General features: G+C 47.8%; 1 protein-coding gene across 4 annotated transcripts; it reads right to left on the reverse strand.

The window, feature by feature from the left end:
• Positions 1-1,536: 1,536 nt before the first annotated feature.
• Positions 1,537-26,379, reverse strand: Pnoc (prepronociceptin). Of its 4 annotated transcripts, none has more exons than XM_075949219.1 (4): positions 26,082-26,379; positions 12,218-12,367; positions 4,664-5,054; positions 1,537-1,918 (listed from the first exon to the last, which is right to left on the reverse strand). In XM_075949219.1, the coding sequence occupies exons 2-4, from the start codon at positions 12,341-12,343 to the stop codon at positions 1,833-1,835; spliced, it is 603 nt and encodes a 200-aa protein (XP_075805334.1). In that variant the 5' UTR covers positions 12,344-12,367; positions 26,082-26,379; the 3' UTR covers positions 1,537-1,832. The 4 variants fall into 4 exon arrangements, with proteins under 4 accessions (XP_075805334.1, XP_075805333.1, XP_075805336.1 ...); XM_075949218.1 differs by lacking the exon at positions 26,082-26,379 and adding an exon at positions 25,819-25,878; XM_075949221.1 differs by lacking the exon at positions 26,082-26,379 and adding an exon at positions 25,819-25,878 and having other exon boundaries at positions 4,608-5,054.
• Between the last annotated feature and the right edge of the window lie 1,004 nt (positions 26,380-27,383).

Here is a 27,383-nt window from a genome sequence, read left to right on the forward strand (position 1 = left end):
CTCAGGCACGACTTACCACTGCCACCCCAAACATTATGCCTCCAGCACATCAAGGCACATGAAGGTTGGGGACCTCCCCAGACATGTTAAACCATAACACGGTGTCTACAGAAGGGGTTCTCTGTGTAGTCTCTGCAGGGCATTGACTTTCACAGGTTGTGGACAGATGCTAGCTAAGTTGGCTTCTGTTGGCAGGGTCCTAGAAGCAGAAAGGACCCCCCCACACACACACACATAGACATTGGCTTATTCAACTTTAATCATTCCAAGAGCCTGTCAAGCCAGGCTACAGGAAGTTGTGGGGGATGTGTTTAAGTGTTCTAAGGACATTTGGAGTATGAAGGGGGTTGTGCTGCCCTTGTAAGAGCTCTCTGGTCCCCCTCCCCTCCCCGGTATTCTCTGTGCAGTTCAGCATGGCCTCCCCTTGCCTCTTGAGAGCTGAGATTACAGGTGTGCACCACCCTGCTCAGCTCTTAGATTTTAAGGGGGTGGCTGGAGTGTGGGAAGGAGATCTGGTATCTTTCATTTTATTTTATTTTTGCATTAAGCTGGCATCCTGTTCAGGAAAGGCAGGAGCTGGAGTGTGTGCCTGTTGGAAGAGAGAGCCAGAGGAGTGGAAAGCTGCTTCTGAGCCTGGCAGCCATCTCCGGGGCTCGGGTCTCAGCATTGCTGGACAGTGAAGGCCCCTTAATCTTTTGCTTTTTGACCTCAGGAAATGTGAGCAGAGTAAATTAGGCATTGTTCATAATTTACCCATTCTGCGGTGCAATTGTCCACTGGTATCTACACAGTATAATAAAACAACTGTGTGCATGATATTTATGTTATAGTAGAGAGCATAGAAATAATTTTGATACACAGAAGCTTGTATGTAGGTTATATACAAATGTGCTATTTGCGCAATGGATGATTTTGCTACTCACAGGGGGTCCTGGAACTAGTGCCTCGAGGTTATAGACAAACAGTTGTATTCTGTCCTTCCAGCAGGGGCAAATGGACCATGAAAGCTGACTACTACATAGATACTGAACTGGTCACTTCCTCCAATTGGGTTCTCCACGTGTTTCCCGGCTGGACTTCGAGAGTCACACACCTTACCACGCTTAGTGTTACATGGAAAAAAAAGCAAGCGGGTAGGTTCACCACTCCCTTGCTTCGGTCACAACCCGCTGGCGCCAAACCACCAGGCTCTGCATCACCTGGGAGCTGTTAAAAATATAAGTTCATGCTGGGCCCAGAGCTGGAAGTAGGGTCCAAGAGCAGCTGGATGGACGCAAAGGTTGAGAACGGCTGTCTCCCTCTCCATCACCTATCCGCTCACGCGTTCACACAGCCCTTTGCATCTGACTTCACAGTGCCCTTGCCTGTTGCCCTTGGCATGGTCATTTCCCAGTGGTCATGTCCCAGTGTCACCTTGCACCAACTTTATAGTCCCCACAGCTGTCTATGAGTTTCCAGCCCCCGAGTTGCCCACCTGGCTCTCACGGTGTGTGTTTGCACCGTGCCGCATCGCCTCGTCTAAAGATAGCCAACGAGTTTATTAACCATTTGCTCAGTAGAAGTTTAATGGAGAGAGTTGTTTCAAACGATCGGTCAAAAAAAGAACAGATCTTTTAGAAACAGGTTATGGCAGTGACAAGGCAAGACCCCGGGTCTGATTTCACATTCCTCTCCCCTGGCCCTAGAAAAGGGCGGAAGGTGAGGGAGAGGAAGGGGCCATGGAAATGTTAGCTGGAGGAGTTACAAAAATACACTCTGATGTAGCAACAGGGTTGTGGTGAAACATGCCATGGGGAGGGGGCAACAACCGGGCAGGGGGTTGGTGTGGGTACTCAATGCCTCAGGGAAGAAGGAATCCTGACTCCTGGCCGGCACTTCTGAGTGTGGACACATGCTGTTCGGGGGGTCACCTGGATGCCTGGGGAGACAGAAAGGAACAAAATGTCAAATCCAATAGGTCCACTAAGCCATCCATCCTGTTTGCCCAAGTGACTAAAGCAACCCAAAGTGGGCCACCACAGCAAGTGAAAAAATTCCAAAGTGACCAGAAGGGGTCCTTACTCAATGCCCTCCACTTACCTGTCACTTTTGCCTACTACTGACAGGAGGGATGCGTTGGATAGAAAGGGAGGCTGATGGGCAGTGACTTGAAAGGCCCAGTGACAAGTCTTTTCCCAGCACCACTCATCCCCTCTCCAGTTCTCAGCATCTATGTGAAACACAGCGTCCTCAAAGTTCTTTTATGTGACACAGGCTCTCTAGGCTAGATGTGCAGAATACGGATGGGGTCATGAATGTGCTGCTGATGTCTAGAGGGTCAAGGCTGGACACTGCACCAAGCATTGGAACGATAGGTCAGAGCGGGAGAGGCAGTCCCCAAGACCTGCTATGTTCTTCTTCCTGTGTTGTCCAGGGCAGGGTCTGCACTGCAGTGCCCTGTCTTCCTAGGTTGTCATTACGCTTTGGACAGGTTGGGTGGCCCCCTCTCCCGACTCCAATCTTCTGACTATAGATTGGCATTGGCATCTTCAACGCTAGGAAGAACTACAGCAATGGGAACTGGCTGGAGTGGAAGGATTTCTGTCGTGCACGCGGCAAGTTGGGCTGTGTGTGTGTAGATAAGCCCAAGGTCTCAGCTGGCTGTGTGTGGCCCATTAACACACACCCACTCCGGAACTCACCACCGTACCCACGCAGATGAGAGAGGGAGAGAGCTGGTGACAGGGCGGCAGGACGGCCATTAATAATATCCAAATGAGCTGGCTAATGTTTCCATCAAGAACTTTGCATGTTGTGCAAAGTAGCAGACGGAAACCGGTTATTAGCCCTGTTACAGCACCTCTCAGCTGGAAGTATAATAGAAAATCAGAAAAGTCAATTGACTGGCTCAAATAGTTTTTCTTCTTTCAAATGAATTGATTCTTGCCAATGGGACTGATCTTAAACTGTCTTTAGGTAAAGAATATTGTTGTGGTTTAGAATTACATATGGGCTTTGGTGTCCCTTAGGAGCCCCTGTAGAGAATGCCATTAAGACTTAGAAAAAATTAGTGCTACTTCTGGAAGATTTACTACTAGATACCAGACAGGTCTGACTTAGAAAGAAATCGGGTGCTTGTCAAGGACGGAGTGCAAGTTCACTCAGGATCTTTGGAGATGAACCATTCTGTTAAGACAAATTCAGCGGCCTTCTCCCACAACCTAAAAAATGTGACCATCTTTGGGGATAAATTTGATGCAAACAAGGGACCTAGCAGCTTGGGCCCTGGGGGCTGACCCTGTGCCAGAGTGTGGGCACCAAAGATTAGCATTGGATAACTCTATCTGGAAAAAGGACCTTGAATGAGATGGTTATGTTGGGTGTGTCGGAGGAGAAAAGAGAGGATGCATGTGTTTTTCTCTTCTGCATCAGAGACAGGAATTAGCTTCTGTTGGGACAGGATCATATGGTCAGTTAACTCGCGCTTTGTATGAGGCTGTGTTTCCAAGCTGTCTCGGGAGATGGGTGGGGCTCTGCTTAGGGTCACACTGGCATGGATGGATGGGGGGGCACAGACGACAGTTGGACTCTCTTAAATCCACTGTGCTGATTCCTAATGCCATTCCCTAGTTATGCACTGGTGATGGCGGGAGAGAGCTGGATTTGGAATCAGCCGGTAGTCACTGGGTTTTTGCTGTGTGTTTTCCGAGGCTTTATATGACTGTGTAAATGTATACCAGAGGGTGGGAAGGGAACAAAGGAAGAGAACACAAGAGGCATCCTGGGACGAGTCCAAAAAACTGAAGAAAAAGAAGACTCATTATTTCTTAGTACTTATTCTAACTCCTACTAGCTCCATCGGACCAAATTCTGTAGTCCTGGTTCAGCAAGGATGCCATTAATGAAAAAAACAAACCACAATACTGATCCTTCCTTGGCAAAGTGCAGGATGACCAAATTGTTAGTGGAAGAAATAAGAGCAAAAAACATGACTCTGGGGCCCAACAAAGGTCTTTGGCAGGGGGAAATGGGAAATATTAATGGTTTCCATGGAGTTTAGCCACCTTGAGATGTAGGGTGAGATGGATAAGCTCTCTTTGAAGTAGAGCGGTAATCAGCCTTTTTGCAAATGGCTAAGAGGAGGGCTGGCTATTGGGTATTTTTTTGCAGATAAAGTCTCAGAGGAAAGGTGAGCTGAATGGTTGCTATGGTAACTGATGGTTAGAATTGGTCCACTTAACTGTCCCCATAGTAACTAAGCTCCTGGAGAGCTATAAAGGAATTAGTTATCTTAACATACTACTATTATCCCCATGGTAACCAGTGTCTGAATGGGAGTGGTCAGCCTCAAGGAGAATGGTGGGAAAAATCTTTCTCCCTGGAGAAATGCGTAGGAGGCAGAGATGTGAATTTTTTTACCAATCCAGCCTCTGAAGAGCTGGAGTTCTTGAGATGTGTGTAGGGAAAAGAGAGAGGGATTGGGTGGTGTGTGTTTGTGTGTGTGTGTGTGTGTGTGTGTGTGTGTGTGTGTGTGTGTGTGTTTGGGGCTGGCTAATGTGTTTTTAGGCCTGGGACAGTTGGGTATATGAGGTCACTTCTTGCCCCCTGCTAATTGGTGCCCAACTCACTCATGGGTTGCAGTGGCCGGTGCAGCTGGGAGGGGCTCCTTCTGGCTACACATTACCATTCTGGTGCAGAGTGCGCCGGCGCTGACTTGATTGCATGCTCAGGACCAGGTACTGCCTCATAAACTCACTGAACCGCTTCTGGTTGGCCAACTTCCGGGCCGACTTCCGGGCCCCAGTGAAGCCCCCAAACCTCTTCTGCAACTGCTTCTGTTCCACCTCGTCGGCATCATCAGTGCCAGGCTCCGTATCTGCCGCTTGCGCCAAGCTCCTGACTCGGGGCATTCGCTTCAGATGCTGCATCTCCGAAGCTTTTGGCTGGTAAAGAGCAGCTGTCACGAGCTCTGGGTCAGCAGGGTTGAGCTGCCCAGGGTCACTGGCCATGACTTTGGCACATGCAGTCCAGAGAGGACGGAGTAAGACCTTTCCTTCACACTGGAGGATGCATGCCTGCAAAAACACAGGCAGGAGGGAGAGAAAAGGGGATAGAGCAGGGATGAGCTAGGATCATCTATAGCTGTTCCGAGTCACGTGCTTCTGAAGTGCTGGTTCTCAAGTGTTGCGCAGCAGTGTATGTATGTGTGGGGATGCACATGTATGTATGCACGCGTGTGTGGAGGCCAGAGATCAATACTGGTTATCTTCCTCTAGTGCTCTCCATTTGATTTTCAATATCATTTTCCTTTAAAATAATGATTATTATATAATAATAAATTATTCATTAATAACAACAACAACAACAATAATATTATGATTGTGTGTGAGTGTGAAGGTCAGGGGACACTATGTGGAGTCTCCTTCTACCTTTATGTGGCTTCCAGGAATCAAATTCAGGTCACTGGGTTTGAATAGAAGCATATTTACCCCCTGAACCATCTTGCCGGCCCTTCCACTTCATTTTTTAGCCCGGGACTGTTATTGACCTGGGTGACCTGAGCCAGCTGATCTATAATGGAAGGTCAGCAAGTCCCAGCAATCCTCCTGTCTCTGCTTCTCTAGTGTTGGGATCATAGGTGTGTGCTTCCATGCTCGGCTTTTCCATGTGTTCTGGGAATCAAACACAGATCCTCAGGCCTGTCTAGCAAGTACTTTACTGATGTATTAGTTAGGGTTATTATTGCTGTGATGAAACGCCATCACCAAAGCAACTTGAGGAAGGGATTTCTTTGGCTTACACTTCCATGATACAGTCTATCATAGAAGAAAGTCAGGACAGGAACTCTAGCAGGCCAGGAACCTGGAGGCAGGAACTGTTGCAGAAGCTATGGAGGGGTGCTGCTTACGGGCTTACTCCTCATGGCTTGCTCAGCCTGCTTTCTTACAGAACCCAGGACCACCAGTCCAGGGATGGCACCACAATAATCACCAGTTAAGAAATGCCCTACAGGCTTGCCTACAGCCCTATTTTATGAAGGAATTTTCTTTTCTTTCTTTTTTTTAAAAGATTTTATTTATTATTATATATACAGTATTCTGCCTGCATGTGGGTGCTGGGAATTGAACTCAGGTCCTCTGGAAGAATAGCCAGTGCCCTTCACCTCTGAATCAGCTCTCCTGTCCTGTACTTTTATTTCTATTGTTGTGGTAAAATTTCCTGACAAAAAGCAACTTAGGGGTTTATGTCTTATTCCAGGTTGCAGTCCATCACTGCAGGGAAGTCACAACATGAGGAACTTGAGACAACAGGTCATATCACATCCACAGTCAAAAGCAAGAGACATGAGTGCTTGCAGGCTTATTTGCTTGCTTGTTCACTTGTGCTTAACCCTGCCTAGGGAATGGTGCCGCCTACAGTAGGCTAGGTCTTCTCACATCTGTTAAGGCAATCCCCCACAGACATGTTCACAGGCCAACCTGATACAGCCTATCCCTTATTGAGATCCTTGTGCTATGTGATTCCAGCTTGTGTTAATTTGATAAAATTAATTATCACACCAACTTAGTCTGCCCCCTTTGCTCGTCTTCTCTGGCTTTTTCTGGGCGTGGTTTGTTATTCTAAAGTTGAATTTTAAAAAAATTGTTTTTTGTGTGTATGCACACATGTGTGTGTGTGTGTGCCTCTGGAGGCCGGCAGAGGACCCCTGAAGCTGGAGTCACAGCCGTTTGTACACTGCTAGACGTGAGTGCTGGGACCCGAACTCAGGTCCTCTAGAAGAGTAGGAAGCGCTCTTAACCAGTGAGCCATCTCTCCAGCTCTGAGATTTTAAACTCTGAGTACATTTTTGCCTCTCTTCTCCCTACTATCCTCCTATCTATGCAGTATGTGCGCCCGCCTCTTTTCCCATTCCTTCTACCACCGTGTAAGTGCTTCTAGAAGACAGGAGCCTCCCACCCATCTCCCCATCTCTCTTTTTGCCACTCAAATTCATGCCACGGCCCTGGCAGGTCTGGGAGAATCATTCTAATCACATCATACCCTGCCCACAACTGCCTGGTACCTTGTCTTGTCTTCACAACATCTCCAGAATCCTGACCAGGACACAGAAGTGCTTGTACCATGTGGCCCAGCCTACCTGTATGTCACACTTCCAAGTCCTTCTCCTTCACAGTTCCCTGGGCACAGAGAGCGTCTCCCATACCTCATATATCTCCCTGCCTTTGTCACCATGTGCTCTCAGTTGGAATGACGCTTTTGCGCTGTCCTCATGGACCTGGACATGTTCTAATTCTGTCTCTTTATCTTATTATCTTTTTTTTGTTTGTTTTTTGGGAAGAATTGCTCTGTCTTGCCTCTGTGTCCCCCCCCCCCCAACTTTGCATTCCATCCAGGGAGATGTTTTAATGATAGATAGATATATCCATAATACTTTATGAAGCATAATCTAAAAAGTTAGGGGTACATCTTATTCATATTTGAGTCCTGGGTAAGTATCTTCTCTTTATAGTGACTAGCAGGCAGTCAATTAAATTCTTTTAAGTTCTGGACACTCTAGTGCTTGGACACATTTGGCTGTCATAACGTGTGTCTTTTTTAGCATGCATGTGTGTGTGTATGAATGTGTATGGGAAGGCTAGAGAACAGTCTGGGTGTCATTCTCAAGAATGCTGTTCAGTTCCTTCAAGGCAGGGTCTCTCACTGGCTTGGAGCTCACAATTAGGCTAGACTGGATGGTCACTGAATCCCAGGGTGGGGCTAGAAGCAGCTCAACCTTTGGGTACTCTTGGTTCCTGTGCAGAGAAGGAACCCTCAATGCTCGCTGAATCGTCTGTGCCTTTGGTTTGCAGGCAGAAGAGACACATCTAGAGGCCACTGGAGCTGAGCACTCCCGGCCTTCTAATTCCAGATGGTAATTGGAATTTTTGTCAGTGAGAAAATGAAAATTTGTGATCGAACCAGATGCCACAGTCTTTACCAAGCTTCAACACAGCGCCAGATGAATTAGATACTGACCACATCATCACAACGGTCGCTCTAGAAGGTCTGAGGCCAATCCAGGCTGTCTAAATGTACAACCGCGTTTTTAGTGCCAGATGGGCATAGGAGCCTAACGCTGAAGACTCTGGTCCGGGGTCCTCATCAGCTGCTTCCCCGGGATGGGCTAGTGGCTTATTAAATGAGCTGGATGCATTTTCTCAGCCATGATGATGACAGGGCTATATTAAGCCAGAGTTTGCAGGAGCATCTGGAGTCCTAGACTGGTGCCAAATTGATTTGTAAAGCTGGGCTCCTGAAGAGACTGAGCGAAGGGCCCTTTGGATGTCTGGATCAAAGGTGAGGGTACAGGCTGAGGGTGTAACCCAGCCACAGAGGTCAGGCCTACATCCTAGCCTCCTACTGCTTATCAAGCTAGGCAGATACACTAGTCCTTTGAGAGGAATGACGACAGCTACTTCGTGATTTGGTTTCTGTTTCAGGCTAAGCCATACTTAGGAGCTGTTTGTTCTAGGAGGTTTTGCCAAAACATTTAAAGGCATGGCTCGGGATGTAACTCAGCCATGACCTCCTGCCTGGTCATTCAGAGTCGCAGTTTCAATCGTAACCACTGCAAAATTTAGAGAAATAAATTCAGAGGCTGGGAAGATGGTTCAGTGGTTAAGAGTACATACTGCTCTCATAGAGGACCCAACTTCAGGTCCTAGCACTTATGGGTGGTTCACAGCCACCTGTAACTCCAGCTGCAGGGGATCTGATACCACTCTGGCTTCTATGGGCAACTGTGTGTATATATACCCCCTCTCTCTATTATATATATAATATATATACATATATTTGAATATGTGTGTGTTCAAAGGCAGACACTATGACACTATGCAGGGCAGCAGGTGAACACTATGGGAAAAATCCATTAGAAGAGCTCCTGTTGCAAATCACCTGCAAAGAATTTTCACTAGCTGCAGGTAGAGACGCCAGGAGGCAGCTTCTATTGCAACAGCTGTAGGAATTTTAGATGCATTTCCCTAAAACGTTTTCTGAGAGTGTATTGTTTTAGTTTTGGACTCTAAAATAACTCTGTGAATTTAGTTTCTTCTCTTGAACTGATGGAATAAGTACCACCGACAATTAGTTGAAGAACCAGAGGACACTGCAATGGGCGAGTCATTTGCTGACTGAAATTATAGTCTAACAAAAAGTCAACCATATTTGAGCCACCTACTGGGAGTAGAAATAGAAAAATTTCTGATGGAGCCAAGTGTCCTGAGGATCCTGGGAGCAAGTCAGGATTATGTAGTGTGGTAGAGGGACTGGTAGGTGACCCTGGCTGAAACATGTGTCCCCTCCATCATTCCCCTCATCAAAGCAGACGTGGGCAAGATTGGCAGGCTCAGAAAATGAGACACAGTTGCTTATGCCTTTGGAATTTTGTTCTATTTAAAATGGGTTAAAAGGGAATAGGAACTAGAAAGAGAAAAACAAGCAAGCAACAGAATCCTTGGGGGGCCAGTAGGCACTGCAAAGCGTTTGTCTCCAACTGTGAGGCTTTTACCAATCCATTTTCTGACTTGTTTCTAGGAAGTAAAGTGAGTATTGTCTGGACCCCAAAGACCTGAGATGCTAATGGAGAGAGGATAGAAGCACACTTCCAATTCTCCACCACCGAAAGACCCAAATGTGAGACCTTACAGTGGTTGCCGGGATGTGCCCAGCAAGGAGCCTGCCGGTCTGAGAATCATACAGTTTCCACAAGTCAGCTGTCTGAGCCCTGTTGTGGGCCACACACAGGGCCCCATGCTGGGGTACCTAGTTAGGTTAGCAAAGGAACTCATACCTTAGCCAAAGAGAGGCGGGGGAAGGGGGGGAGCATAGCACCAAGGGGCAGAATAAGTTCAACCCACGAGCATCAGCCCCAGGAAGAAGAATTTTATTTCATTTCCTCATGAAGTTCATGGTCAGATTGGTTAAAGAAACTGACGGTGTGGGAGTAGGTGGTTAAGTCTGCATGTATATTGAAAATAAAGGTCACTGTGGAGAGAACAAGCCTGGTGGTTTTAATTTTCAGCCTTCGTACAGTGGCCACCCCTATCTGTGTGTGATCTACAGCCATGGCCTGAATACAGGCAGTTTGGGCGTTCGTGAGGCTGCACATGCAATCTACCCTGTAGGGCTCATTCTCGTGCCCAAACCAGACCCCAGAGTGCCAGGAACTCTGCTGCTGCTGTTTCTCCAAAGCACCACCATGTCTAGAGGAGTGGTAAGCTGGCCACTCCATCTCTGCAGCTCTTGCTGGCTGGTCCTGACCTTGGCCTCACCCTCCAGAACTTCCTGTCTCCTAGAAGCCTCTCTTTCCTTCTTCCCGTGTGCTGCTTAGCTTTATCTCTGATTCTCTTGTGTATTTTCAGATCCAAACTCCACTCTATCCTCACCTTTTCCCTTTGTGAGTGAACAGTGTGTTTGTTATGAGGTGAAGCTTGGCTTTGGCCTCGAAGTGCAAGTGAGATTTGGTGGGTAGGGGAAGGGAGAGGCAGGTGCAAGGTAGCAAGAGAGCAAAGAAATTCAGGGTTCCCTGGGAGCTGTAAAGAGTGCCTTGGATCTGGGAGCCTGTGAGAGAGGGTCAGGGGCCCCTTTGACAGTTACCTGCAGCCTGAGAGAGAAAAACCAGCGGAAGTAGTGACATCTCAGAAGGAGAGGGGCAAGAAACATGCATCTTGCCATCCCTGTTGAGGGATTCGGCAGAGGAACAGAGGCCAATACAAAAGGCTGGGAAAGAGTAGGTAGAGGGAAGAGACCCATAGGCCAGGTAAGAGAAGCAGGAGATGCCTCTTGAAGAATGAGATGCCCTCTGGGTAGACAGATGCCTAGAGGAAAGTAGGATGGATGAGCATCAGAAACACATCCCGTCCAGGGTTCATCTGGGCTGCCCTTCCTGATTGCTTGACCCTGCCTTCCTGCCCAGAGGACAGGTGCAACCAGGCCTGCAAGAGTGCAGTGCTTGTCTGTTTCTTCCTGGAGCCGGGAGATAGCAAGGTGTGTTGGGTACCAGCGACACTGGATTTCGTGTCTGCCTCTTTGCTTTAAGGAACAGCAATTACTTGCTCGTTTCGAAAGCTGAGGGCTGGAAGCACGGCGCCTTGAAAGCAACTTTATTGACTTCAAGGGAAAAAAGTAATTGAATTATTCTGCATTTCATAGGAGAGAATCTCTATCTAAGCTGAAATTAAAAGAGTAAGAAAGCAGCTCATTTAATGAATAATAATTTAATGTTTTGTACTTCAAGCTGGAGATTTAAAACACAAGAGAGCATTTGGGATGCTCATTGTAAAATTATTTGCAGTATAAAAAAATGGATGATACTATCCGTGTTCTTCAGACAGGGAATGGAGAGTAAGTTATATATTCACAGAAAGAAAGCCCTTGAAATAATTGTAATAACATGAGAATATTAATTCTGCGACACTACAGAAAGTAAGAAAAGTAAGATTCTCTCTGGTTTTTGGAGTATAATGTAACATAAATATAATCTAACAGTAGATCTTTTTTGTCAACTTGAGGGGTTGAGGATTGTAGAAGAGACACAGTTGATGAGGTTGTTTCAAGAGAGATTCTACTGAGGCTGAGAACTCCATCATGAGTCTGGGTAGCCCCACCCCAAGAGCTGGAGTCCGAGCCTGGATGAAGAAGGCATGAGCTGAGCCCCAGCCTTCATCTCCATGCTCCCCAACTCAAGTTCCTGCCTCTCCATGCTGTCTCCTGCCTGATGGACTGTGCTCTCAGACTGTCGGCCGACATAAACCCTTCCTTAAGTCTCAACGATTTTTGTCATGGCAAAGAGTAAAGGGGTTAATTCATGGGGTTGAAGAAGACTTTAATTTTCCTTCTATACATGTATTATGCATAACATTGGGACAGGGGCATCATGAACAGATATTTATTGGAAGATGAAGATGGAGGACCACGGGAGTCTGGTGGTAGAGAGGGAGGACCACAGGGGTCTGGTGGTAAAAAGGGAAGACCATAGGGATCTGGTGGTAGGGAGGAGCACAGGGATCTGATGGTAAAGAGGGAGGACCACAGGGGTCATAGTCAGAAGATGCAGCTCAGCTCCACCTGTTTCCTCTTGGTCACACTACACGGCATAAGTCCTGTGATCTCTGGGGGAGACTTGAATGTCTCGTTTAGCATTTGCTTTGGAGTCAAAGGGAGGAGAGATTAAGGAAGAGGGTAATTCTAGACATACCTTCAAGTCGAAGCTGCCAGGGTCTGGGCGGAGCTTCTCCTGGCAGGTGAGACAGTCCCTGGGACAGCTGCTGAACACGCTGGAGAGCAGGCTCAGCAGCAGAACGTCACTAAGCAGGATTTTCATGGTGCAGCAGTGGGAAGCAAGAGGCTGAAACACACGGAGGACACATGCCAGTTAGTATCATCTGGGGAGAGGGTTAGTCTGCTCTGGGGAACCCATGACCCAGGGAGGCAAGCATCATTCCTCAGCAAGGAGATTCCTCAGGCAGCTCTGAGATTCACCTGGCAAGGAATAGATTGTAGAGAGTGCTGGTGGCCTGGTCCTGCCATCCAGGACCGCTTTTATTCATATACTGTGTGTAGTCTGGATCCCTGGCGAGCACTTGTGACTCCTGCCACTTGACTGGCCTCTGTCGTTCCAGGGAGAGTTGTGGGGTAGGAAACAGCTTTCCTGGAGGCCAGAGGTGTTGCTTCCTAGCTGATTAATGTATGCACTTAAATCAACCTCTTCAAACCTCAGCTTCCATAACCATAAAAGAGAAAGCGTGGCCTATGTCTTACCATAGGCCTGCTAGGAAGATGAGAGGTGACCAGTAAGGGCCAAGGTTTTCAAGGAGCAGAGGAGCAGCTGAGTGTGGTGGCATACATCTCTCACCCCACTTTTTAGGAGGCAGAGGCAGGCAGATGAACGACTAAAATGCTTCCTCTCATCCTCTCTGGCCTGATCACAAATGCCGTCCTTCAGTTCTCTTTCAGGGAGCTCTCACATGCTCCCTGCCTGTCACCCGTCAGAGCTGAGCTCCTGCTACTGTCTGAGTGTTTGTGTCTTCTCAGAGACCGTATGTTGAAATCTACGATGGAAAATCTTGGCAGACAGCTTGAGCAGACTAAAAACAAGGAGAAGGAGGTGGCGGAAACAGCTCAGCGGGTAAAGTGCTTACTATGTTTGGATCCCACTCAGCAAACATGGAGTGGGGTTGGTGGACCACCTGCAACACCAAGGCAGTGGGAGCTGGAGACGGCGGCGAGTCACCAGAACAGGTTGGGCAAATAAATGGTTGAATCCGTGGTCTCCAGGTCTAAGTGAGAGAACCTGCTTCTCCATATATAGTCTAATTAATAATTAAGGACTATATCTGAAGTCAACCTTGGGGCTCCATGCACACAATCAGCACCCCTCCACACTGTGCAAACACACCCACACACTATGCACACACACACACACACACACACACCACATCACGTAGAATGTTAGTAAATTACTCCTCTGGTTCCTGTGGGATTGGCATCTCTAGAAAGACAGATCTTGAGGATGCAGACATAATGAATAGGCTAACCCCTTGGTAAATGCATATGATGATGATATTATTGGGAGCTGGTGAAGGGTAGCAGGTGGGGTTTACTAGGAAGAAGTAGGTCCCATGCCCCCTGGTTTATACTGAAGACCAACTCATGGGCTGAGTTACTGCTAGATTCTTAGACTTTTCTTTGGTAGATAGCCATTATTGAATTAGCTGGACCACAACCTGTAAACCACTTTAATCAATCCCATATATATAGGAATATATATGTATATATTTGTCCTATCAGTTCTGTTCCTCTAGAAATGCTAATACAACCTCCTTAGATCAAACCTCTTGAATCAAAAAACTATCCCCTTGGACTATGACATTTTGGGTTGAACCATCTTTACTTGGGATTGAATGGAAAGAGGAACAGGAAACTTGTTTTAACTGTTAACTTGACAGCTAGAGTCACCCCTGAAGAGAGTTCTAAAGTCAGGATCAGGCTGGCCCAGGAGCATTTCTGTGGGATTGCCTTGAGTGTTAATTGATGTGGGCAGACCCAGGCCACTGTGGGCGGCACCATTCCCTGGGCAAGCGTTCTTGATCAGTATAAGAGAGGAGAAAGTCAACCGAGAGCAAGCAAGTAAACAAGCATGCATTTGTCCTCCTCTACTCTACATGACTAGGTGACTGGCTGCTGCAAGCCCCTGTCTCTGTGGCAAAAGACTGCAACCTGGGGTTGTAAGCTACAGAAGTTGCTTTTAAAATATTTTCTTTTCATTTATGTGTATGTATGTATTTCTCTGTGCGTGAGCCACACAGATGGTGGTGCCTCCAGAGGCCAGAAAAGGGCAATGGAGTTCCTGGAGCTAGAATTACAGGCAGTTGTGAGCTCTCTGATGTGGGTGCCGAGAAGCAAAGAGTAGCCAGTGATCTTAATCACTGAGCTAACTCTCCAGCCCTTGGAATTTTTTGTGTCAGGGTATTTTGTCATCGCAACAGAAATGAAGGCTGAATGGAAACTTCTAGAAATATTGACTTTTTTTTGGTTTTTTGAGACATGGCTTCTCTGTAGCTTTGGAGCTAGAACTAGCTCTTGTAGACCAGGCTGGCCTCAAACTCCCGAGTGCTGGAATTAAAGGCGTGCGCCACTGCTGCCTGGAAATATTGACATTCTTTATTGAGGCCACAGGTGTGTGTGTGTGTGTATGTGTGTGTGTGTGTGTGTGTGTGTGTGTGTAAACACAGAAATGAAGGTTGATTGGAAACTTTCCAGAAATATTGACATTCTTTATTGGTCTCTGTGTGTATATATCATATATACATACACACATATAATATATACATATATAAAATATACATATGTACACATGCACATACAGAAGTTAATGTTGAGTAGAAACCTTCTAGAAATACTGACATTCCAGGATTTCTCTGTGTAGCCCTGACTGTCCTGGAACCCGCTTTGTAGACCAGGCTAGCCTCAGACTCACAGAGATCCACCTGCCTCTGCCTTCCAAGTGCTAGGATTAAAGGTGTGCACTATCACTGCCCAGAAAGGGGTATATATGTTTTCCAAAATCCATCAAATTATAGATTTAGGGTCTGTGCATTTTACTATATGTGGCTTTTCTGCATAGAGGATTAAAAACAACTGTTCTCATTGCTTTATTGTCAGGTGATTCTGAGAAATCTATGCATTTACCTTTCTAAGGCTGTTGGGCTCTTCTGAGAATCAGCCGGTCTTGGGCCCTACCCACAACCATCACCTCAGGATCTGTGTTATTAGCAATATTCCTAGGTGACTTGTCTGCATGGCAAAGTTTGAGAGGTGTGGGTGAGAAGAAGCCGGTTCATAGGAGTAAGGAGGGGACATGAAACAGAAACTACCAGGGAGCCACATTGGAAGAGCACTGGGCTCTCGCAGATCAAGAAGTGTTTCAGACCTAGGGAATGATGATCAAAGGCTGTTCAATAGATTTTTGTTTTTGAAAGAGTCTCATGTGGCCCAGGCTATCCCTAGACTCCCTATGTAGCTGTAAATAACTTCCAATCCTTCTATTTCTACCACCCAAGGTCTGGGGCTCCGGTGTACACCACTAAGCCTAGCTTGTACAGTGTTGAGTATCAATCCCAGGGCTTCATTCATAGGTAAGCATTCTATCAACCGAGCTATATTCCTAGCCCTTAGCAGATGTCTAAGTGAGTGAGTTTCCATTTGTAGTGCATGTCAAACATGAGTGTTTGGTAACGGCGACCCTAGGAGACCTGGGATCATAGCCTGCGAGTGTGGTGAGCAGACAGGTAGCCTGGGAAATCTGCCCACATTCTTCAAGGTTAGCACCTGCTGTAAGGGGACCTGGTCCAGATGGAGCAGGTCTTGTCCTTTATCTTCAGATGAGGGATGTCTTGGGCTAATAAATAAAGCACCCAGACATCTGTATCCATGAGTGTCTCTCAAACGCATTTTTTTTCCTTCTTTATCCCAACAACAAGCATCTAGTTGAGATTTATTGCCTTATTATTGTAATCGTCTCCTAATTAGTCCACCTAATGATCTGGCCTCCCTCCAAGCCATTGAATGATACCACTTCATTCTTAAAATAATTCTATAATGTCTATGGCTGTCAGATGTTCCAAGGACTTAGCAGGCCACTGGCTCTTGCCTTGTCCCTGATCACTCATCCTGGCTTCAGGTCCAGAGCACAACTCTCATCTATATCAGGTTGCTAATGTTTTTTATGCCTCGCCAGCAACTGTCTCCTTCGTCATAATATCGTATCCCCATGTCAGGAATATCTCCTTCCAGAAAGTCATCACTAGACCGGCTTGAGCTGGACCAGTCTTTGCTACTGTTCTGGCATCCCAAGGGCAATGTGTTACCAAGAGAAACAAGTGAGGTTCAGGGCCCCGTTGGTCACATGGGCTAATCAGAATGGTCCTGTCAACTTGCATAATATGAGTTTCTGATCATCTTGGGAGAGGAGTTCTGCTTTCAGATCATTGGTTCTGTAACTTGCTGGCTATACGCAATCTCGGAGTTTCTCATTGTAAAAGCAGGGCCATCTTAGGAATTATATCCTACTAGCATCAGGGGGTTCACGTCTGTGAACATTTAAAACAGTTCCCAATGTATGGCAAACACTTCGTAAAAGAAAGCTGGAGCACAGTTCTCACCCTGAAGGTCCTATATCCTTACTCCCTCGGCTCTACACTTAGTAATCCATACATTAGAACCTCGCACTTCTCTATTTCTCCCATGGGCCTAGGACTTCCTGGGGGACTGAGATCCAGTCCCATCATTCTCTCTGTCTGTGAGGTACCTAGGCTAGGACACAAACTTTAGGATCTGCACAGGGAAAAATCGACAATAAACAGCAGAAGACCTCTGGGACCACCTTCCTTTTTATCCTGCAAATGAGGGGCCGAGGAATACTCTGGAGTCACTGCCTCATTGGGGGTCCAGTGTGCCCATGGCACAGGGGTTGCCTCGGGACCCACAAAGTCTTTACTAGTGAATTGTCCTGTTTGAGCAGGGAGAAGAGAGGGCTAGTTTTATGCCATCCTAGTAAGGTGAGAGGTTATCCTAAGCAGACAGTCTGATGCATGTCTACTAGATGACCGGCCACATGGGCTGTGTCCCACGCTAGGTCTGCGAGGGTTGAATAGGAGTGGGCAGACCAGCAATGGGAATGCTTCTTTGAGCTGATAATGCAGCTCATTAGCTATTAGGCAAAATAAATATTCTAGAACACAAGGCAGTCTTAAACATGCCTCTGTGATCCTCATTATTATCTCTCAATTATTATCTGATAATTGCTTCTCTGTGTGTGTTCATAGGAAACTCTGCTTTTGTGTTTCTGTTAGGAACCTTTTTTTTTTCTTTATAAGGATTTATTTAGAAAAACACAGTCGTTCCCTTTATTGCCACATGATGGCAGTGGCCATATGTCGCAGAAGAAAGGGTCTGGGCCATTTCCTTTAGCTCCTGCCTGGAATGTTTAATACAAGACTTTGCCCAGTTGATAAGCGGTGATAGATGTTAATGAGAAGCCCCAGCTGAGGGTACTCATGGACTTCACCAGCAACTTGATGGGCAGGCCGTGTCAGTGTTTTGGCTGATATTTGGCATCCGCGATTTGTGGTAAATGGAATTTAGGGGTGCGGTCCAGGGGCGATTAACCTCTGCAGCTGGCTCTCTTTGGGGGTGGGGTTTGGTGAGAACTCAGATCTCCCTGGCTTTGGTCAGACCCTCATCCTGTCTGTACCTGATGGCCTTGCTTCTGCCCTCAATTTCTTCTTCCTCCTCCTCTCCTCCTTCCCCCTCCTTCTGTACGTCTTCATCTTTCTTCTTTTCCTTCACCTCCTTTCTCTTCCTTCTCTTTCACTCTCTCCACATTTATTTATTTATTTATATATTTTTGAGTCAGGGTCTTACTATGTACTATGTAGCTTTGGCTGACTTGGAAGTCACCTTGTAGACCAGACTGGCCTCAAATTCACAGAGATGCTCCTGCCTCTGCACCCTGAGATAGGGGTTAAGGGGGTGTGCAGCGCCTCCTCTTTGAAACAGTCTCACTATGTAGCCCTGCTGGCTTCCAGCTAGCTTTCCTCCTGCCTCAGTTTCATCATCTGGAATCATAGATGGGTGCCCCCTCACCCCTGCACAATCCCCTTTTACGAGCAGCTTCAGCTTCTAAATAAGACCCTTCCTTCCATAACTGGCTGGTACTCATTCCTTTCTGCAAGTTCAAGAAAGCCATGAGCTAGGAATGGCCACAGGATCCCATCTCACAGGTGGCTTGCCAGCTCTTAGGTATGGTCAGTGTAAACAAATGTGCAAAAACCTGTGGAAATACATCACAAAGTGGAGATCTTGCTCTTTTCTCTCCTCATAATATCCAGTTGTGTGCTGTATAAAATTATATTAAAAAATAGAAATCCTAGTAGAAGTTTTAATTAATTAATTAATTAATTATTATGTATACAATATTCTTCCTGCGTGTATGCCTGAAGGCCAGAAGAGGGCACCAGACCTCATTACAGATGGTTGTGAGCCACCATGTAGTTGCTGGGAATTGAACTCAGGACCTTTGGAAGAGCAGGCAATGCTCTTAACCGCTGAGCCATCTCTCCAGCCCCCCCCCCCCTAGTAGAAGTTTTAAAAATTTTAAAGTCATGATTTATTTTATTTTTGAGACAGTATGTTATGGACATCAGCTTGCCCTTGAACTTTATTATGAGCATGACCTTGACCTTTTGACCCTTCGACCCCCACCTCCCAAGTGCTGGGATTACAGGCAATGCGCCACTACGCCCAGTTTATGTGGTACTTGGGGTCTAATGCAAGACTTTGTGCATGCAAGGCAAGCACTCCACCAGCTGAGCTACAGCCCCAACTCCAAAAGCTTTTTGATTTTTAAGAAGCCTGGACAACATGTCTGGCATGGTGGCACATGCCTACAATCCTAGCACTTTGGAAGGATGAAGCAGGAGGATTTCTGCAAAGCCTGAAGCCAGTCTGCGCTACAGAGTAAGACTCTATCCCCCAAAGTCCCTTCTCTCTCTCTCTCTCTCTCTCTCTCTCTCTCTCTCTCTCTCTCTCTCTCTCTCTCTCTCTCTCTCTCCCCAATAACAAATAAAACAAGCCCAAACTCCACGCTGTGCACAGATGCTGGTGTCCAGGAGAAGGGAACCAAAGAGTTTAGCTAATTCTGGAGTCATATTTATGCTTAAGCCGTACACTTTGTAAAGGTGTGATTTGGGATGACTGAATTTACTCCCCAGAGCCTTTGTCTTCTCAGCTGCAAGGTGAAGATGAATTTTCTCCCATCTGAAGATGAAGCATTCCCCCCCCCCCCACCGCATTTGTTTATCATCCAGAAACGGTGACTGGCCATCAGGAAGCACAATGGACCTGAGGATGTTTGAGTTTTTAATGGCTTCCTTTTCATAACGGAGCCCAGAGCTATTAGCCATTCACTGTGGCAATCCTATAATCAGGCTCTTTTGTAAAGAGTAAAGAAAGGTTTAATTACCTTTTATTTAAGTAATGGCACCTTATAAATTTGATTGCACCTTGCTGTTTATAAAGATAAGATACCACTGTGATTTAGTCTTAATCTACTTGCACGTACTCTTGCCTCCAAGGGCAACACAATTAGCTGCTTTTCTGTTGGAGTAGAACACATGCCGAGAGAGCTGAAGAGAGACTCCTGTTTTGTTTCCTGACCCAGGAGAAAGCCTGTGACCGGGGCACTACTTGTGAAGAGGGGGAAAGGGACTCACCTCCATCGGTGACACACAGGGAATACTGTTCCTTACAGGCTGTAGATGATATTTATTTTTATCTACAACCCTATCACGTGGGGGTAATTTTACCCACCTTTCTTGGATAAACATCAACTCACAAAGATGAAGTGGTTTGCCTAAGGTGGTCCAGATGATAAACAGCAGAGTTAGGACTTAAACTCAGGTATTTGAACCTGTGTTCTGGCTGCCCAGAAACGCTATACAAGGTTTGTGCTGTGCAAGGAGTAGCAAACTGGGGTGGAATCAGGCTGGGAAGGAATCCCCATGCCTGAAAGCTTCTGAGAGCTAATGACTTTGTGAGGTTCCACCCTATGGCTAAGCGCTGCCCACTTCACTTCACAGTTGAGGAAACTGAGGCTGGAAGAGAGGCACTGTGAAGCACCAGACCTGGGATTGGACCCCCAAGCTTATGTTTTAAGGGTACCTCTGATGTTCTGTCTTCATGCAAATGCATTTGGAGGACTGGCTCCGTCCCTCTTCTTGGTTTGACAAGAGGCACTTACACCCTCCCGGCTATGCATCAGCAGGGCGTGCAGGGTGTTTTTCATTCTCTGGTTCTCTGATCTGCCACAGGCAGGACTCTGCTATTTATTAATCAGGCAAACTGCTTAACTGCTATGAACTCACATTTATCCCAGAAAGGTAGATTACGTTACCACCAGATTACAGGGTTAGAGATGTAGAGAAAGGTCATCCATAACCTGTAAAGAACGATATTTCACATATAGCACTGATGGAAAGGAAGTGACCATACAGGCTCCTAGGAGGAAGGAGTCCCACCCTCATTTTCTAATAAAAACATTGAAAAGTCACAGGGTTTCTCATAGCCCAGGGAACAAAACTCTGGGGTAGCAACAGCTAAAACTTCCATATACAGTATGGCTTGCTTTTACCCAGGGAGACTGCTGTTTTCTTTTTCCTGTGATGGATGCATTTGCTCTTAAAAGGTTTCTCTCCTGCTCTCAATTTCCAGTCAGAGAGAAGGGGAAGGACAAGGGAGTTAGGGCACAAAGCATCTGTCTACCCTATGTGGACCAAGGCCCCCGTCTACACTATGTGGACCAAGGCCCCCGTCTACACTATGTGGACCAAAGCCCCCGTCTACACTATGTGGACCAAGGCCCCTGTCTACACTATGTGGACCAAGGCCCCTGTCTACACTATGTGGACCAAGGCCTCCGTCTACACTATGTGGACCAAGGCCCCCGTCTACACTATGTGAACCAAGGCCCCCGTCTACACTATGTGGACCAAGGCCCCCGTCTACACTATGTGGACCAAGGCCCCTGTCTACACTATGTGGACCAAGGCCCCCGTCTACACCATGTGGACCAAGGCCCCTGTCTACACTATGTGGACCAAGGCCCCCGTCTACACTATGTGGACCAAGGCCCCTGTCTACACTATGTGGACCAAGGCCCCTGTCTACACTATGTGGACCAAGGCCTCCGTCTACACTATGTGGACCAAGGCCCCCGTCTACACTATGTGGACCAAGGCCCCCGTCTACACCATGTGGACCAAGGCCCCCGTCTACACTATGTGGACCAAGGCCCCCGTCTACACTATGTGGACCAAGGCCCCCATCTACACTATGTGGACGAAGGCCCCCGTCTACACTATGTGGACCAAGGCCCCCGTCTACACTATGTGAACCAAGGCCCCTGTCTACACTATGTGAACCAAGGCCCCCGTCTACACTATGTGAACCAAGGCCCCCGTCTACACTATGTGAACCAAGGCCCCCGTCTACACTATGTGAACCAAGGCCCCCGTCTACACTATGTGGACCAAGGCCCCTGTCTACACTATGTTGACCAATGGTGCTCAGGCAGAGCTGTAAATGAGAAAGGGCCCTGTGCTTGGAGACAAGGTCCTGGGTTCTAGATCTGATTCTGTTGCTACTTGTGAGATCTTAGGCATGACATTGTCTTTTCCTGGGCCTCAGTTTCTCTTTCTCTAAAACAGACAGTTGCATGAGATGGTTAATAATACCCTTTGATTTTATGAATGGCCAGAATTGCCCTCTACCGGTAAGAGAAGAAAGAAGGGGAGGGGAGGAAATCACAGAGTAGTGGCTCCAGACAATCTCAAATGAAGGTCATGAAAGTGCATCTGGGTCTCACAAAGGGCCAGGAGGGAAGTCAGATGCATGTCCTTTTGGCTGTCACACATCTCAAGGGAGTGCTCTTAATGTTCACCTTCCTGATCCTGGCGAATGCTACCACGTACTCTGTCAGCATAGTTTAGATGGACTTTTAAAGCTTTTGTTTACTTTTATAAATTCACTCTAGGTTCTTTTAAAAATGATCAGAAAACCCAGATATGAAGAGAATGACGCATCTAGACTCATATAATCTTCCAGCTTCTTTAATTTTCTATCTCTAGCAACCAGTTTTAAAGAAAGTTTTAATTGACACAATTATATCTATTTATGGAAGTACAGTGTGTTATTTCCACACGTGTGCAATGTGTAACAATCAGATTGGGGTGGTTGGTACATCCACTGCCTTGAAAATTTATGATTCCTTTGTGTAGTAAACATTCTAAATCCTCTAGTTATTCTGAAATAAAGAATTAATTGTCATGAACCACGGTGACACAAGGAACAAGTTTTGGATATACATTCCCAACCTCTCGATGAATGTTACATATATTATATAAAATCCACTAACGTGCAAATTAAGTAAGGTAAGATTTTGGGGGGTGGGGTGATGACTCAGTCATGCTTGCCACACAAGCGTAAAGACATGTGCTCAGAACCCCGATAAAAATCCAGGAGTGGCATTGTGTGCCTCTAACCCCAGTGCTAAGGCTGGAGGCAGAGACAAGTAGATGCTGCTGGTTTGCTTCCTGTCAGTCTAGCTAAACTTGGATCTCTAGGTTTAGCGAGAGATTCTGTTCAAATAAGGTGGGGAACACTAGCCTGATGTTGACCTCTGGCTTCCACATGTGAAGACTGCGGGAGAATGTGTTCTTATGTGCCTGTTGTGTGTCGTGTGCACGTGTGTGTCCAAATAAAAAAAATAATTTAACATCTCAATTTCTAGTAACCTAGCAGGTATCTGGGTGGGTAAGCCCCTCTGGAGACCACTGGTCTGGGCTCCTTCACATTTTGAGACTTTAGCTGTGAGGTGGGAGGAAGCTGATGACGGACAGTTCTGCAGTACGGGCGCACGCACTGCTCGGCTCCTATCAGGGACACTACGCACGTCCCCAGTTGGATGAATGAAAGGATGAATGGGGGGACAGGGCGGGGGAAGATCACAGGACTGGCATGAGGAGGAGAGAGGCTGACTATGACGCTGCAGGCTGCAGAGCCTTGGCTGCCTGTCAGGGAGGCAAGTCCAGCTTTTCCCACCTGGCTCGTCTATGCTGCTGCAACACCTAAGCAGCTGCTAGGATTTTGACAGACCCAGGACCATGCAAAGTCCATGATTAAAGTGATTGTAGCCTATGGAGGGTGACAATGCTCAGAAGGCCAACTTGTGTCCCCTTTCCCCCACCCTCCCAAAAATTGGTGTGCCCTGGACCTCACAGCTAGAGTTTGTGGTTAGAACTGCATGGTCTATGGGAGATGGTGGGAGCAGCTGTAAGCATCGAAAGAGAAGTGTTTCAAAGATCCCATTTGCCTAATGAGTTCCCAAGAACCCAAACCCCCAAAAGCTGAGGTGTTGAAGCCTCTCATTTTCTGAGATGAGTTCATCCTTTCCTAAAAATACCTAATGACCTAGAGTACAGGAGACTTAGACATTTCCTTACGGTCTGTGTGAGCTGAGGAGTTGGGGGAGGGTCTTGGAATCACATCATTACAAGTACACAAGGATCCAGCCTCTCATTATTGCCGTGTGTGTGTGTGTGTGTGTGTGTGTGAAATAAGTAGATAACCAAGTTTATCTTACTGCCTGCCTTTCGTGACTTCAAGAAATGCTAATTCTTTTGCCTTTCTTTTGTGCCTTTGTCCTACCTGCCTTCAGACCTCTGGTCCATCCTGACTCCATCGGTCTTCCCACTGGCCTCAGTCCCTGGAGGAAGATACCCTTCCTCAAGGTCCTCCAACATTGACTCTCTGGACCACAAGTGCAGGACTGATCCCACCCAGTCCTGAATTATCCCATTATCTTGAATTGCTTCCTGTCCGTCTGTGCTGTGTGCCTGCAACTCATTTACCAGCCCCACAGACCTTAAGGGGAGCGAGCACCAGACCTAGGACAGCTGCCCTGGGCTGGGCTTGCTTGCTGCACTGGGGGTCTTGTTCCTGCAACTCTGAGATAATGATTTTTTGCCTTCCAGGGTTGCTGCTGGAGATAATGGGTGCGAAGTGCGTAAATCACTGCACCAAGTAAAGTGCTGTTATTAGCACCTCTGCTGAATCTATAGAGCCCCGTGCCTCTCCTTGCCTGGTGGGGTGTAGCTGATAAATACCTGATTGATTGAAGATGGAATTGCTTGGTGACAGCTCCATTCTCAGGCTCCACTAACGTCTAATTCCTGCAATTACTCCCTTCACTGGCGATGCAAAACCTGCTGAGTTTACTGCAGCCCTAAGTGCCCTCCGACTCCAGCCGATAAGGAAGGGATGCTGTACCTGAAGAAGACGACCCTCAGCGGCACCAGAGAGCACCTTCCGCAGACAGCGCTGGCTGTCACCTGGAAAAGTGCGGCTGCTCCTTTGACTACGCAGGTGATGTCTGGGGGACAGTTGTCCCTGCAGAAGACTCAGCAAGCCCAAGGAATACAAATCCTTTCTGTTAAGGTATCATGGCACTGATGGAAGCTTGTAGAATATTTCCCTGCTAGGCTCCATAAATGAGAAAAGGAGGGTGTGTGCAGCACCCACCCACAGGCAGCGAGAAATCACAGCATTCTCTCTGCGAGGTTTTGATACGAAGCCGGGCAGTTACTTTTCTCCCTCTGCGATGAAAACTCTCGTTTGGGCTTGCTAGCAAATGCCGTGTGGAGCACAGCTTTTGTTAGTCTGCTGAACAATGTTATTGGTTATAATTGGGGCAATTATGAGCTGCTGGAGGAAGCTAAACACAGATGTTTAAGCCCAGGCTTGGGGTATTCAAGTCCAAAGCAGCGTGCTTTAAATAGCCCCCTTTCCAAATCATCCTGCCTGACTTGAAATTCCCCTCCAAACTTGCCAAAGGGAGATGGGGGAGAGGAGACGATGGGTAGAGAAGGGAGGGGGGGACGAGACTCACAAAGAGAGGAGGAGGAGAAAGAGAAGGCTGAGAGAGGGCAGAGAGAGTTCAGATGCTCTGACGTGTGCGAGAGTTCCATGCGACCTGGGTAGAGAGACCTTTGGATGGGACAGACGGGCAGTGGAGAGAAAGATGCCAAGAGAGAAAGGATACCTCAAAACAAGCCCGGATCCGGAGAACCAAGGTCATGCCTTCGGAAATGCCCAGGAAATCCACCCAGCCAGCGACTGACTGTGTTCAGCCATGCACACAGGTGAAGCTCAGCCCTCGGGTCTGTCTTTTCTCCATATTGTTAACAATTTCCATTAAGGTATAAGAGAACTCCAACCAGAATGACATCAGATCCAACGACACCAGAGCGGCAGCTTACACAAAGGGCAGGAAGCCACAGAATGAAAAATCCCCATAAGGTGTGCCGGGGGCTTCCCAGGGCTGCTCTGAATGGCAAGCCCCTTCCCTGGGTCTGCCCTCTCTCCTGTAGCCACCTCTTCCATGTGTATCTGCCACCCAATAGGGGCCACAACTGGGAAAGCAAAACTTTTCCTCATTTCCAAGTTTAGCTTTCTCTCGCATTTCTCTTTGAGCTTAGCCAGCCCTCCGCCCTCCCCCTTCTCTACCATCGGAACACAGAGAATAAGATGAATGAAGCCATAATCTCACAAGAGACCAGCAAGCAGCCACAGTGGACAAAAGACAGAGGTGGAGGGGCCGGCCAGGCTTCCCTGCTTTCCCCCCGAGAGGCTCCAGGCAGATAGTGCCAGCCGGCTGGTGTTGGTGCCACATGCATCGCCTACCTGACGCTGTCTGTCACAGGGCTCTCTCAGATGTGAGGCTTGTTCCTCTGTGTCAGCCACGCCAGCATATATATCCTCCCCCCCCCCCACGCACAGCCCTCCCCTTCCCTGCCTACCTCGACGATGACACATGCCTACGCTGACCCCCTTCATCAACCGAACAACCCAACTACAATCCTGCCTGCCTGGCCCCCTCCCCTGCTCTGCGTTCAGACTTGTGACACGCCAACCTCCCCATCAATCCAGCCTCTAGCCTGCTTTACCTGGACTCCGGTTCAGCCAGGATCCCTCAGCTGCCTCTCCGGTTGCTTTCAGAGCCACTGTGAGGCTGGCCAGGCAGGGAGAGCTGGCAAGTCACTCAGAAAAAACAGACTCCTGATGACAAGGGATGAGGCAGACCCCAAATCCTGTAGTCTTCTTCAGTACCCTCTCTGCCTGAGGAGTGAGGCTCAGGCAGCACACGGGAGAGGGGGGGAGCTCGTGCCCACCTCCCACTGGTGCAGAGAAGGGGTGAGCTGAGCTCTCCTCCTGATGTCCTGATCCCACTGGGGTGGCAAGCTCCAGGTCACACCAGGGTGGCTCTGGAGGCATTTTTCCACAGGTGCCCACAGCACGGTAAAGTACACACGGCAGAGCAGGGGCTCGGCAGGGGCCCCGAGATTTCAGCTTTCTCCCTCGGAGCAGGTGCGTCTCCTGCGGGCCTCGGATTCCTTTCTGTAGAATGGGTGCACCGACTCCCAAGCTGGGAGCAGAGTGATGAGATTCTGTTTGTATCTGGAACACGCAGGCCTTTAGTAAATGCTAGTGCCGTGTTCTCTCCCATCTCACTGTCTTGTCCCTCGAGTTGGTGCCACCTGAGGTCTTCCATCAGCATCCAAGGGGTTTCCAAGCTGCCGCCGCACCTTAGGGTATCGGAGGCTGCTGAAGCCACCCCGGCCCTGCTGCAGAGCCCCAATTTCCTTCTTAGCTCAGGCAGGGAGCATGCTGCAGACAGGTGGCTCACAGGCAGCTCAGAGTCCAGCCTAACCCCATGGATCCCCTTTCCTTGCTCCAGGAGAACTGCACCAGGACCCTGTGCTTCATTCTCCTAAGATTTAAAATATTCCGGGATGCAAGGCTTTCAGCATCCAATGAGAGCAAGCATTCACACATCTAGCTCTTGGTGGACTGGGGGCTTGGCAGAGGAGGGTGGAGGGAAGCGCTTGCCCTGATCGCTCATGGGCACAGGGTTTAAATGTGTCAGAAACATGCTTTTGAGTGGCGACGGTTGTCCTGTTGAAATTATAGCACAACAGAAAGGCAAACAGCAAGCACTTGTCCAGGTGAAGAACAAGTCCCGAGAATAAAATTTTCACTTGTGTATGTTCCTGGTGAAAAGGTCCAGGCAACCAGCTTGCCCACGCGGCACAGAGATCTCTGAAGTCCACTTCCTCACCACGGGCCAAAGCAGCCAGGACAACCTCTTTGGGAAGTCAGCATGACCTCTGTATGGCATGGGATGTGGAGAGGGGGGGGTCAGTTTTGCATCTTGCTGTACTTTGGGGTCCTGGGTATGGAGCCTCATC

Source organism: Microtus pennsylvanicus, chromosome 15, assembly GCF_037038515.1.
Source record: "Microtus pennsylvanicus isolate mMicPen1 chromosome 15, mMicPen1.hap1, whole genome shotgun sequence".
In the NCBI taxonomy this organism is placed as follows: Eukaryota; Metazoa; Chordata; class Mammalia; order Rodentia; family Cricetidae; genus Microtus; species Microtus pennsylvanicus.

Excerpts from the sequence above, each read along its gene's own strand:
- Pnoc (XM_075949219.1), bottom strand. The coding sequence starts at position 12,343 with ATGAAAATCCTGCTTAGTGACGTTCTGCTGCTGAGCCTGCTCTCCAGC. Across the intron at positions 5,055-12,217 it reads CTGGCAGCTTCGACTTGAAG|GCATGCATCCTCCAGTGTGA; the intron begins GTATGTCTAGAA and ends GTGTTTTTGCAG. Across the intron at positions 1,919-4,663 it reads GCGCACTCTGCACCAGAATG|GCATCCAGGTGACCCCCCGA; the intron begins GTAATGTGTAGC and ends CTGTCTCCCCAG.